This window comes from Zeus faber (genome assembly GCF_960531495.2).
Source record: "Zeus faber genome assembly, chromosome: 21".
Lineage (NCBI taxonomy): Eukaryota > Metazoa > Chordata > Actinopteri > Zeiformes > Zeidae > Zeus > Zeus faber.
Window position 1 is genome coordinate 11,443,935 of NC_137208.1, and position 14,642 is coordinate 11,458,576.

General features: G+C 41.8%; 1 protein-coding gene across 4 annotated transcripts in view; it reads left to right on the plus strand.

The window, feature by feature from the left end:
* LOC307246573 (actin nucleation-promoting factor WASL-like) overlaps positions 1–14,642 on the plus strand; it is a 37,163-nt gene that overhangs the window by 8,803 nt on the left and 13,718 nt on the right. For 2 of the 4 annotated variants that reach the window (XM_080022540.1, XM_080022541.1), the window contains exons 2-5: positions 5,995–6,129; positions 6,313–6,399; positions 9,051–9,147; positions 10,987–11,010. In XM_080022540.1, coding sequence (XP_079878666.1) covers positions 5,995–6,129; positions 6,313–6,399; positions 9,051–9,147; positions 10,987–11,010 — 343 coding nt within the window. The remainder of the gene's footprint in view (positions 1–5,994; positions 6,130–6,312; positions 6,400–9,050; positions 9,148–10,986; positions 11,011–14,642) is intronic. The other 2 variants (XM_080022542.1, XM_080022543.1) reach the window with 1 other exon arrangement.

Here is a 14,642-nt window from a genome sequence, read left to right on the forward strand (position 1 = left end):
AGATTCAGATCTCCCTCTTTCTCTCTCCCCCTCTCTTTCCCCCAGAGAGAGTTATGAGCAGGTTATCTGAGTAGATCAAGGTGGTCTTGAACATTTATAGCCTTGAATCCCACCCCTGCAGCCCTCCCCCATAAAAGAAAATCCACTCCCATTTTGGGAATAAACCAAAGCTTTGGAGTCACTGTTCTAAACTACGGATCCTTTTAGACACACAAGTGAACAAACCTTCCTGTGTGTTTTGTTTGTTCTTTGTGTGAGGGAAGTTAGCTGTTGCCAATTGTGACTATTCAGTCATTATTTTCCATAAAGGCCAAATAAATATTGATTTGATTGGGCATTTTCCTTCACCCTCAATTATATATTTTTTATCATTTACCATCTCACACTCACAATTAATAATAAACGTTTACATTTCCCTTATATATCTGGTTATTAATTGACATATCTGACATAACCATGTACAATACATTTCCCTATTGCAGGCACATTCTTTGCAGACACAGACATTAGCAGCACTTGCTTTCCTCTTTCAACAAAAGGTGTGGTGCCTTGAGGTGCGGGCTGGGAGCTGTGCGTCACCAGCAAACGCCAGCAGAGAAACTGTCCCTCACTGTTAAGCTGTTTGCTAATGAATAAGGAGTGCAGAAATGTAACAAAAGTCTTTCGTAACGAAAGTCACTATGTCAAGGGCATATCTCTTAACATATTTGGGAGACACCCAGTCATAACCAGAAACAATGGGGTGCTTATAAAGGTGCAATCAACTCCCAGTTTCAGTGTTACGCCCGTTACAAGTGCTTGATTCAATTCTCAAAATTCTGTTTACCCAATAACTTATTTTCCAAGTGTATGGCGCACCGTCTCTTTTAATCTGTACTAACATAAATATATTTATTCTTCACATAATCACTTTTTCTAGACTTTCCATTTGTGGTTAATGAAACCCTCTTAGCGGTCCAGCTCAATACTCCCCAGTCTTGCACAGCACTGCCCCAGTAGCTTCTAAAAAAAACCACGAGTTAACCAGACACCATAAGCACTTAACTAGTCAATGCAGTGTTTTAAATTCAGAAAAAGCTTCCCACAATGTTTGGTTAATTTTCCAGGATTTTTTTTTTTAATTTGTTAAAAAAAATTTAGTCTGTGTTTTTTTTGGGGGTAAGTAGGAGTTTCTGTTTGCGGTAATTGCTGTTTTTTTTTACCTGGAAAATCTGTTGAAGAAATAAGCCTAGATATTTATTGTGCAAAATATGTCGATGGGACGTCCCGACGAACACCACAGACATATTCATTTATTTAGACCTACTTGTCATATTTATTTAGTTTTTCTTTTGATCAAAATTTATCTGAGTGAAATGTTAATTGAAGCGGCTCCACTTGTTACCTATTGCTCTTTTCAAATAGTAATATTCATAATACAGGTACTCCTCACTTAACGACCTACTTGTTTACCGTTCTCAGTCCTGTTCCTGCAGTCTGTCAGTATTCACCACACTAGCGTTCGCAATGGCCACGCGTCCCCTTACCATGAAATAACACGAGTCCTCGCTTATCGACCAATTCGCTCAATGGCCTGGTCCTAGGAACGGAACTTGGTTGTTAAGTAAGGAGTACCTGTATTTATTTATTTTTAAAATGGCGTTAACTGACGCCGCTTATTTTATTTGTGATGTTGAATAAAAAATATTATACATCTACATGCCTTGATGATGTCATTCTCTATATAGCCTGCTTGTCAATTGTTTTTAAGCTCACTAAACACAGATGATAGTTGACCGGAATCTCTCCCATTTGTCCGGGAAGTTGAAATCCTCGAGGACACGTTGACCCGCACCAATTTTCTTTCTAACACAAACTCTGGGAGGTACACTGAAAAAGAAGTCAAAGTTTTTGAGCAAAAAGACGTCTCCGGAACAAGATAAGAACACATTGACACGGTGATCCGGGTTCTTGCGGTGTTCTCTGCGCAAGCCCCAGAGGCGAACTCGGAGAGCTCCCCCTTATCGCGATCGGTCCAAACGTCTTGCGCCATGGCAGGGGACGGGCTTCAACCTTCCTTTCAGGATCATTGAACCACCTCCTTTTCCTGGGTCAACAAACTTGGGGTTTTTTTCCTCCGGAGTCACAACATTCAAAACATGTTTTATATGTACTGTATCTCCTCAAATATAAACCGACACACAAATAAAAACCAGTTAACGAGCCTGAACCTGAGTCACTGGGGGTGTGGTTTATTTTTTCTCCCTTTCTCCTCCAGTGCAATTACCGGTACTGTCAATAAATGACGTTCAGTTTGATTTAACATCTTTTTCTTTTTTTCCATTATGTAGAGCAAAGCCTGTCCCAACTCCTCTCGCTGTCGAGTTTGTGCATCTTTCACTTTAGAGTTCTTATCGAGTAGCGTGTGTGTATCTCCACCTTTTAGATCTGGGACTTAGATCGACTACTGTCTTTTCTCTTCAACCGATGATGGCTTCATCATGACATTATTAGGGCTGGCCCAAGTAGGCCACCAAACATTAGTCGACGAGAACAGTCTTAGTCTACCGAGTTTCTCAATGGTCGGTTGGTCGCAGGGATTAAAAAAAAATTAAATAAATTAAAAAAAAAAAAAACTCCATTTGGGACCTGCACCCCGCCACAACAGCTCTGACCCGTCAAGGCGTGGACTCCACAAGACCTGTGAAGGTTTCCTGTGGTATCTGGCACCGAGATGTTAGCAGCAGATCCTTTAAGTCCTGTCATACCCCCTTCCCACTGAAAAAACCCAGTAACACTCGCTAATATTTGTCATTAGTGGGAAAGGTAATACCCGGGTTTCAGTCAGATGACCCTGCAATAGACACAGGTTTTTAATCGGCTCCAGCTCCAGCTCCAATCACCTCTGAAGTAAACAGGACACCTGGGCAGACATTTTCGGCCCTTTACCGGCGTGATGGGACGCGCGTGGAAGTGTCCGGGTCGTTGGCGCGTAAATGGGCAGGAATATCCGTGTATCATTGCATCATTTCATATCCCATTTCTAATCCAAAATCAGAAGTGAATTACTTTTTCCCCCCGCACAGGGGACCATGAAATGTTTTAAGTGTGGGGACGGCTCCACGGGGACAACAGCAGAGCACCCCCAACGCTCCCCGCTGCGCTCCGAGCCACTCCAGCACCGCCCCAAGCCGGTCTCCGAACCGGAGGAGCCGCTCGTTGTTCCCACAGATGCTCAATCGGATTGGATCCCTTACCCGGGCCATCCAGATGGTGTCGAAGAAAACGTAATTCATCAGACCCGGCCACCTTCTTCCATTGCTCCATGGTCCAGTTGTGACCGCCAGAGGGCTTTTAATTTGAAACAAGTTTTAACAAGAATCAACGTTCAGTCTCCTTGCTGGTTGTTCTGACACATTCAGAAGAATAACATTTTGAAATTACAGATTTTGAAGAGTGGCTTTTGCTGGTAATTAGCAGGCGGCTCGCTTCAAGCGTACGCGCTGCGCATCCCTAATAAATTTAATTTATATTTTAAAGGCTGGTTCTAATGTGTTGTGTTGGTGTTACTGATAAATTAAGAAAAATGTTCATTCCCCTTTCTGGTTGTTCCGACACATTCAGAATAGGGATGTTACTAACGACTAATTTCCCTGACGTCTAAACAGAAGTTTAAACCAAGACTACTCAACTAGTCTGAAGTCAGAAAAAATATTGCGTATTTTATATAATAAATGCAATATTTTTATAGTACACACAATATTTTAGATAAGAGCCATTTGAAACCGTCAATCACATTCTTTAATAATGAAATCAGCCCCATGGGGGCTGGGGACGGGGAGGGCGGAACGTGTCACGGCCCCCGGGAAGCACCAAGGTCAGGGCGGAGGGGCACTGTAAAGCTGGCCGCCGTCCGGGATCCCAGCGAGGGACAGGGAAGGCGCAGCGAGTGACGGCCGCGGCCCCGGGAAATGCGCCCGGCGAGGGGTCCCTAATGCGGGGACGCTGACACCGCAAAAACAGTCTTTCTTACACCACATTTCAGTGCAATTGATGTTAATATGTAATTTAAATGTTAACATTAATAAGATATTAATAGGGTCTAATAAGTGTAATCGATGTAATGTAACTGCTGTAATTAACAGGCGGCTCGCTTCTTATTTTAAAGGCTGGTTATTAGGTTTTGTATTTATCTGTAATGTAAGCACAGCATTAACTGTTAGTTTTAACATTCTTTTTCAGCCGTGGAACTCAAACCATTTTCTGATTTCCCAAAAACATATATATTTGGATAATTAAATTACTATCACAAATGTGCAACGATGAGTCCCCTAATGGCTTGAACTGTCGACTAATAGTCGACTAGCAAAATCTTTGGTCGGGGGCAGCCCTAGACGTTAGGGGCCTTGCTTCCTGTCTTATCGGTGGACGGAGTGAGAGAGCAGGATACAATGGCCTCATAAGCAGTTTGGCAGACTGAAACATTTTGTGGGAAACAGAGCTGGGTATCCAAACTGAACTGTGTCAGTGCTATTCACCATCAAGAAATTGTGTGGCATAATTTGATACGTAGTAGTTAATCTGTTTCACGTCATTGACTAAAGGTTTGTATGTATGTTCTAATATTTATTTATATTTTTTGGCAAAACTAAACCCATATGATCTTTAACTAATAACAGAATTGGTATTGATTGGTAAAAATTTAAAAGATTGTTTAGGAACCAATAAGTTGAGGCATCTTATTCGTGTCGGCCGAGGAAGTCTTTAAATTATAGCTCCAGCTCTATTGAGATGTTTGGATAGTTACAAATAGGGCTGGGCCTATTATTTCATAATCAGGCGATTGGCGGTTATCGACGGTCACACGCAAAAAAAAGTCCTAATCGCAAGTTGTTAATGTTTTTTCTAAAATATAATGGGAATATGTATAAAAAAACATCGTGGATATACATTAATAATTTAATGTATGCTTAAACAGCACAGAATCCCTCTAAAACAAAGCAGCCAATACTTCTCCCTGTCTTTGAGGTTTACCGTGCATTGCAAATAGCATTGTTTTTAATCTCCCTTCTGCAGTAGATTATGTAGTCATTATAATAATAATACTGATAATGAAGACTAATTGGGATTCCACCGAAGAGGGCTCGTTCGGAACGTGCCCCTCATGAATATTCATATCTTTCCCAAAAAAATAAAACCGCTACCTTCTGCTCGTCTTTCTCTTCAACTTTTTTCCCAGCGGCTAAATTAAGTTGTTTATTCTGGAATATGACACATTAGAACACTGTAGCTGCAACGTTATTCTCCTGCTGTGACTATAATAACCAATGCCGGGGAAGGAGCTAGTGTCTTCGTTCTCCCATTAAAACCAGACAGTGGCACCTGCTTAAATATGGCTATTATTTGGATATTATTATTCCACTTCAACAACTGACTGTTCACTTGCTGCCTAATATATCCCACCCCTTGACAGGTGCCATTGGAACAAGATGATCAACGTTATTCACTTCACCTGTCAGGGGTTTTAATGCGGTGGCTGACCTGTGTATCCACCCCCCTCCTTTCAAAATTGAAATATACAAAAAGCATAATGTCCAAAGAAATCACATCATGATGTTCCAATTTAGTATTGTTTTCTCATGAATATTGTGTTATACTCCATGCAGTGGAAAGGTGTCTCGCCATGGGATGTGGCTCCTACTTTCATTTGTTAAATACGGTGTTCTTTTTATGTCTTTCGAGAGTTCTTTCTAAGAACATAGTTGCCGCATTTTGCATTCTGTGAAAAGACTCGTTGATGCAGTCGAGGAAGTCGCCCAGGCCAAACATGAAATATTCACCTATGCACTACCTTTTTTCAAAATCATGAGCTTGCTAAACCGTCTAAAACCACAAGCATGTTGTAGGACGGTTCACCATTGCTTCTGACTAAATACATTTCGTGACAGAGAGTTTTACACAAAATAACTTTTGGATTTCAACGTATTTTTCCTCTGTCCCTCCCCCCCCCCCCAGACTCTATCCTCAGCGGTGGTTCAAGTATACACATCTGACAGGAACTCTGGCTGGAACAAAAAGTGCTGCGGGGTGGCCTGTCTGGTCAAGGACAACCCCCTACGATCCTACTTTATCAGGGTGTTGGACATCAAGGTGGGTTCGAGCAAACCAACAAGTACTGCAAAAGCCATTGTAATGAAATCACCATGAAACAACATAAATGTTTATTTGTTTTGTATGAAGCACAGTGTCCAAGGAGCAGGATTGTGCAAAATAAATGTTTTTCATGCTATTCTCTCAAATAGCCAACTGTCTCTCTCACCTTTTGTACCGCAGGAGGGAAAGACGATGTTTGAGCAGGAGCTGTACAACAACTTCTCCATCAACCCAACCAGATCCTACTTTATCACATTTGCTGGAGATGTGAGTGTTGTTTTGTTTAAGTCCCCCCCCCCCCCCCACAGCTTATTCCAGTACCAAGGTTTAACTCCTATTAAGATTTACTACTACTAAGATGCTCTTAGATTTACAGCTGTGCTAGTCAGGGTGGGGTCAGTAACCTTGCTCAGAGTTCCTTGAATCCCCATTTTCTACGAAACTTCTTGGTTTTGTATAAAATGCGCTTGATCTGATATCTGAAGCCTTCCACATGACTGTTTGTGGAGCAAACACCTCCAGTGTTAGATACCGTTACCTTAACAATGCAGAAGCACTGTTTACTGTTGAAGCATCAGCCGGTTCATTCAGTGAACTCATGAACTGAGGAAAAGGAAACTATTTTTAATTCAGTTGTGTTTATATCAACAAGGTTGGCTTATATAGCCCTATACAACTCCAATGTCCAAGGGCTTTACAGCCTCATACCCCATGAGCTCTCAGATAGGTGAGGACAAAGTGCAAACAGAGGGAAGGGGGTGTGTGTGTGTGTGTGTGTGTGTGTCTGACTGTGTGTGTGTGTCTGTGTGTGTGTGTTCCCCTTCCTCACAAATGAGGACATGCAGACAATTTGTCAGAGTGAAAGGGATTGTGAAGGAATGCATTGTGTGTGTGTGTGTGTGTGGGCCGGGTAGGGAGAGGAGATTAGAAGAAACAGACGTGATTTTCCTCCTTGACCAATCTAATGAGAATGTTGACCAGTAATTTAGCGAGTGACCGACTGACTGATGTGTGTTACACTATTCTTATTATGCAGAAAATGAAGAAATTAGTCACTGTTGCTGCTACCGTCTCATTTGTTTTCCACTGTGCACAACCACACGGTGCAATTCGTCTTAGATTAATTCAAGCTTTAAAAGACTAATATATATTTTATCAGCATGGTTAAGGGTTTCTTTAAAGTGTGTGTGTGTGTGTGTGTGTGTGTGTGTGTGTGTGTGTGTGTGTGTGTGTGTGTGTGTGTGTGTGTGTGTGTGTGTGTGTGTGTGTGTGTGTGTGTGTGTGTGTGTGTGTGTGTGTGTGTGTGTGTGTAAAGCCACAAAACTACCAATATTGATAGGTAGTAATAATTTTAATTACTTCTGATATTTTACACGGCAGATTATGTAAATATTATCTGCAATGATAACGTTTTCCATTAAATTCTCTACTGATGATATAATTCCCATTTATTTTAATTCATCAGTTCCATTCACCTACTAGAAATACTCAGTTTGATTAAGGTGAGGGACGGTGCCTGGGCGTGCGGGAGGCAGGACGCAAAAAGTGCGGTGCAGAAATCGCAGTGTTTAGTTACAGCACATCCGAGATGGTGGATGAGGCTCCCGACTCATCTGTAGTGATGACTGTTTTTGCGTTGCTCTTCGTATCATTTTTATTTTAAAAACATTTGCTTTTATTTTATTATTCTTATTATTATTCTTCTTCACCATCGGATGGAGCGAGTGGGTATGTTGATGACATTTCTATCTTGCACCAGTCGCATGATAGAAACATCATCAGCGTGCTCATTGTTAATTCTCCAGGCTATGACCTGCTCCTATTCACACATGGGCTCAATCGAATGTCTGGTCCAACCGATTCAAGCTTTTGCGTGCTCAAATACGGCTTCTCCGGTTAATGTCTAGATAGGTTCAGGCTTGCAGTGCATGTGTGAAAGCAGCTTAGGTGTTGTGCATGTGTGCCCATGCTCAATTTCAAGCTTATTTTGTGTGATATACTGTATATATGGGCTGGGTATTGTTAAAAGAATTACGATACCAGTACCGATAGAAGTACCCTTAAAGTGATACCGATACCAATAGAGCCACCACTCTTCCCCATTCAAATATTTTTACACCCATACATTTTGTAAGTGTTATATATTTATAAATAAATATAAATATATAAATATTTATTAAATAACTGTACAAAAATGCACAATGATGTATTTGGGGAGTGTAATTTTAAACTAATAGCCAATGCAGGAGGAATGATTACAGTGAGGAAAACCTCTTTCACTGTTCATATGGACACCTGACTGGTGTTTTAACAGACGTAAAAAATTGTGAACCTATCCTTTAACAGACTGGTGCTGCTGCGGTATTGAGCCAATCACACGTTGTATTACATTAAAAAAAACAAAAAACGCTTGCGGTCAACCATACAAATAGTCATTTTTTTCTAGATATGGGTTCCAAAAGGATTAAATGCAGGTATTTTTTGACTGGCGAAGTTTTGATACTACTTGTTATTGAGTTATTACAATCGATACCTTAAAGGTATTGAGTACTGTGGCAGTTTTGATTACCACACACCAGCCAAGAGGCGTTTTCAGGGACCTCCGGCACAGAGACGCGGACAACAGGGTTTCAGACACAGTTTATTGTAGGGAGGTGGGCTGGGTGGAATAAGCCCAGGAGCAGATGGACACGTGTCATGACGAGGTCCGTGAGTGAGTCCTCCTCTGAGTGTGTGTGGGGATGGGGGTTTTACCTGTCGCTCGTAAGACCAACCAACAAGCAACAGGTATGCAGCCACACTGATCCTGGGCCCCACTTACCTAGACCCGAGACAGGTGTGGCTGCTCAAACCACACCATCCCCACACCTCAAGTACCAATACCCAGCCCTAATATCTATTCACATGTGTTTTTACAGGCGTGCCAGGTGGGTCTCAACTTTGCCAGCGAGGAGGAGGCCAAGCGTTTCCGTTCCCAAATCTCAGAACTCCTGGGCAGAAGACAGAGGAAATCTGGTAACTGCTGAGACTGCTCCGACGAGCCAATCCTAACTCGCCACTCACACATGACTGGAATGCAAGACGGGTTTTGATCACATGATTGAAATGGCATGTCGCCCAACGTTCAGATGGTTTGAGCTTTGACCCAGTTAACGTTGGCGAAAGCAACAAGTCTCAAAAGTTCCCTAAATTAAAAAATAAAGGCTATTTTTATGAATTTTAAAATATTCTAAACTAGATACCAAAAATGACCATGTTTAATGAGTTTGAAAGACAATGTATATTTCATACGACAGGGACGCTATTTGGAAATCCTATATTTGGATTAACAGTGCCTGATTCTTATCATGTGTAGGCAGCTTTACTTATTTCTCATCCTTATTTCCTTACCAGCCTCCCCATTCCTCCAGACCTTTACATACCCTCTTCACACCGCCATTCTGTCCTCCTTTACTGATCTAACTGCTTCAGCACCCACCAACTTACCTAGACTGGCCATTATGCAACTAAATGAAAAAGAAAGTCTTCAAAAATGGCAGTAAATGATAATCAGTACACTTATTTTATTTCACTATTCAAGTCTTTTATAGGTTTATAATGCTCCATTAATACATATTTTATAGTTTGAGATGAACTCATCTATGATACAAGATAGAATTACTTATAAACTCTGTATTTTTCAGTCCTGAAGACATTTAATAATTAATGGGGGAAAAAAAGTAAATTTTCTCTTGCATCTAAAAGAAAAGTTTTGCACATAATGGCATTACATTTAGAAATCGAAATAGTTGCAACTGTTTTGACGCGCCGCTTTTCGGAAGTCTCTCTCATTGAGCTCTCCAAGTCTTATCGGTGGGAATTCTTAATCCTGAATGATTCTCCAGCTACGCGCCAGGAAACCTTTGAACCTTTTACACTAATGCTTCATTGTCTCCCGCTCTGCTGATACTCGTGTTGCTTTACGAGAATGGATAGTGTATAGAGGATGCCTGTCTTTCTAACATGATTCATGTGATTTATCAAGCGGTGTCTATACACTGGGGCTGGGCGATACATTTATATTTATCATATATGACCTTTCAGTATAATGGCATTGTATTGAATTTAAGACATTGCCGTCAGTCAGGACACATGTTGCATTATAAATTGATTATAAAATAAGACCGACGCTTTCTCACCATATAAGGTGTGAAATGTTGTTTTATCTGAAGATTAGTTTTATCCTGCAACACACTTTCCATTTCCATATACTTTCATGACATCGACGTGTTTGCTTGACTGAACCCGAGCAGCTCTTCCTCCTCCGTCGGCCATTTCCTGAACCCCTGATTGCATTGTTGTCCCTCTAAAACCTCACTGGCTGTGAGTCTCTGGCCATCGTGTGTGTGTGTGTGTGTGTGTGTGTGTGTGTGTGTGTGTGTGTGTGTGTGTGTGTGTGTGTGTGTGTGTGTGTGTGTGTGTGTGTGTGTGTGTGTGTGTGTGTGTGTGTGTGTGTGTGTGTGTGTGTGTGTGTGTATAACCACCTACTCAAAGCCTGTGACCCACTCTCTAATACAAGATGTAAAATAGAGCAAAATGTACGATGACGCAAGTGGTGATTTCTTTGGGGTTTTTTTTTTTCCACTCTTGAAAGCTCTAACACCCGATCTTTGCCTCGCCAATCGCTTTGCACTTCCGTCCACATATGGCTTGCAAAATCCCGCCGAGCCCTCCAGCGCTTGAAAACCTTCAATCTCCTCTTGGTGCACCTACTGTACAAGCTATTACACGCACACACCGTTTCCCTTTTTACTAACACCAACATCTCACGATCAAGCGCAGCAAAATAACACCTTATCTCGTCTGTGTTCACAGATAAGAGACGTGACCCTCCAAATGGTATGTTATCCATTATATGCATATATAATCTGCAATAACCAGTAGGGAAAGTGGGTATTGGGGGTTTTGCAGCAAATCTTCGTTCTGTAGTTGTTGCGAAATGCAGTTATAGTACTTAACAGAGGGAACGGTCGAATGTTTTCGTTTTGTTTTTTATTTGTTTTTTGTCTTTTTACAAATTATACTCAGATATCAAGTTGAATTTTAGTTAAGGTATGAATTAACATCTAAACATTCAGGCAGTATTATCCTCGACTGTTGTTGTTGTTGTTGTCGTGGGTGTGTGGAATCACATGTCACGTTAACCATCTCTATCCTTTTTTATTGATGCTGCAGATAAAGCATTTAGCCTCCCCTACTGTGTCAAAGGTACAGGATTAATCTTTAACAAGTTGAGCTGTGTTTGTAACCTGACCACAACTTACACTGGCAAAGGAGCTCGCTCGCTTGCTCGCTCTTATCCCCCCCCTTCCCTACACTTACCAGATATGAGGACTCGTATTACCCACCATCCCACCTCCTGCCCTCCCGATACCCCAACCATTAACACGATTAGAAAATGAAGTGATAATGGAGTGGTGTGGGGGGAAAAAAGGAAATCTTGTTAATCTCCTATAAGCTAAACGCCACACACTTTTTTTTTTTTTTTTAAGGTCATGGTACATTTCTCCAAGTCTGCACAAATTGTTACTTCTCATAGGTTACAAGTCATGAAAATAAACCAAAAAAACACATTCTTCAAACAAATATGAAACATTCTTAAAATAGGCAAATAGATTTTCACTTGGACATCCATCGCCCCATGTGGATATTCTCCTCACCGAGCTGAATATTTGTGTGCGCACACTTTCTGGTTTGTATATATTTTTTGCCCACCTCTTTCTCACTGGTTGAGTATTAAGTCAGGGTGCTCTCAGCATTAACCCTTTCTGAAAAACAACTTTGATGGTAATTGAGTGTTGGTAGTGCGATTACTTCACCATTCTATGGCTTTGACCATAAACAACAGACCATAACACAGTTTTCATGGCCTGTAGAGTCATGATCGACATCACATATTCACAACCGTGGGACGGATAAGTCGAATAATGGACCATATTTTATATTATATTTTTGTCATTATATTGATAAATTTTACAATCAAATCATATATTTTTGTCAATTTGTTGAAAATCATCAAAACAATATTCCATTGCACCAGTTTTGGTCATAGTTGAATTTAGCTTCCCTGAGATTGTGCCGGTCAACGTGTCCTGAAAGATCAAGACAAATGGGATTATTTACTGTCAAACATTATCTGCGTTTATTGAGCTTAAAAACAATTGATAAGCAGGCTATATAAAGAATGAATTCATGAAGGCATGTAGTTTTATATTTTTTTATTGAATATTTTAAATAAAACAAGTCCCATCAGTTAACACTGTTTTATAAATAAATATTACGCATATTACTAGTTGAAATCAAAAATAACAAGTGCAGCTGCTTTAATTAACATTTCACTGATGTAAATTATTTTTATAAAATCAAAAACAAAATAAATATCACAACTAGGTCTAGATAAATAATAAAGGTTTGTGGTGTTGCACATCTTGTCGACATATTTTACACAATGGATATCTATCGTCTGGTTTGGTTCAGAACTTCAATTAAATATTGAAATGAATGAAGTAAAACTATGGACGTATGTGTCCTTGTTGTCAACAATACATCGTCCTTCTGCTTCTCCTCAGTGTGTGTGTGTGTGTGTGTGTGTGTGTGTGTGTGTGTGTGTGTGTGTGTGTGTGTGTGTGTGTGTGTGTGTGTGTGTGTGTGTGTGTGTGTGTGTGTGTGTGTGTGTGTGTGTGTGTGTGTGTGTGTGTGTGTGTGTGTGTGACCTGTCCACGAGGGAGGGGTGGGGCGTAATTCTATATCGACAAACGTGATTGGTTAAGGGTGAAAGGTCAGCTTTAGATCGTCCAAACTGATTGTCGGTCCATTGCAACATTTCTCAAACGCTGAAATGAACAGATCTGCAGATTTTTATTTTGACACAGAGGAAAAGAAATATGGCGATAATCGTCGTTTTATTGCCCAGCACTAATTCAAGTTGTGCTTAGAGGAAATTATTTTCACCGGACATTATGACCGGAGAGATTTAAATATATCGGACTTGAAAAATGGTAATTACCGGATAATGGAAACTCTGCTTCCAATAGGTAACAGATAATTAACTGAACGCGAGGTAGACCTTATTCCATTTCTCCGTGCTAGCAGCGCGCACATAACCTCATGCGTATTTAAATTCTGAAAACACCGCCAATAAGATATATTTTTATTACAGATTTAGAACAACTAATACCAAAAACCTTCCTCTAGCAATATGTTACCTCCTGCCCTTTCCTCCTCTAATTTTCTTAATGTCTTTCTATCCCTCTCTGGCCTTTTTTGCCCTTTTCTATCCTTACCTCCTCTATTTACCTCTCTCTCTCTCTCTCTCTCTCTCTCTCTCTCTCTCTCTCCCCCTCCCTCCCTCCCTCCATACAGATTCATCTTGTTTTACAAAACCCCAGAGATTAACGTGGGATTAAACATGGATGGGTTTTAATGTTTACGTAAAGTCCAGCAACGGAATAAATTGCTCGGATTTAATCGCGTCTGTGTGTGTTGGAGAGAGGGAGGAGACGGTTCACATGGTGGGCGGGGAATCGAACACCCGCGCCCAATGGGAGGTTCGTTGATTTGTCACAGCATCCCCGCAGAAAGGGAGGGGGGCGAGGGGAAAAACCGAGAAGCAGAAACCAACCTGCCCACTCGCCTGGTGGATGTAAAAGGCAGAAAAAGAGGAAGACAAGCTCGTACCCGAAGGTCAAGTTGGATGGCCAGGCGCAGAGCTGTGCCTCCTCTGGCACGACCTTCTATTTTAGAAACCAGGATCTCTGCCTTCCTGTGACCTCACAGTTTGCAGTCGATTTCAGCGGGTCTCCGTTGGCGCGGTTGCGCAGTCTCTCTCCGAAGCACGTCGTCTTGGGTCTGTTGATCTGGTGATGTTTCTTGGACGCCTTGGCGAGCCCCTGGGATCTCAGTCCGCATGAGAAGGAAAGAAATACACGGGAACTTTTTGTCACGTCATCGTTTTTTGTCGACTCGCGCTCATTCGGGCAGCTCAGAGCAGTCTCACTCTGATTCCCCACCTAGCCGGCAGTCTGGATCAGAGACGGGACTAGAATCAAACCGGGTGCAACTTCGCCAGAACGATGTTGTTCATCACCTAAATCTCTGGAATGGCTTTTCAGACTTAGTAGTTTGAGATTGAATGTGGTTCTTCAAGATCAGCAACAGTGCTCCTCCCAACAATTCCTGGGAGTAGTATTCAGAGTATTGCACTTTTTCCTGAGCCGACTTCAGCTTCCAGAGAGCGCGCGCCGTTGTGCATTGCTCATGCTGAGCTCGTCCCCACGATGATGTTCTGCACCACATTCCTGTCGGCTCCGTCTGAGGAGCTGGGGTGCGAGAACGGAGGGTGCGGAGGGGAGACGGTGGGGGGTGTGGGGCCAGGGGGCTGCCTGTCCTCCTTGCACTGCCTGGTTCTGCCCCAGGACGAGCTCTACCCGCCGCTCTCTGCCCCTGCCTCCCGCCTCTCTCTTCGCCGCGAC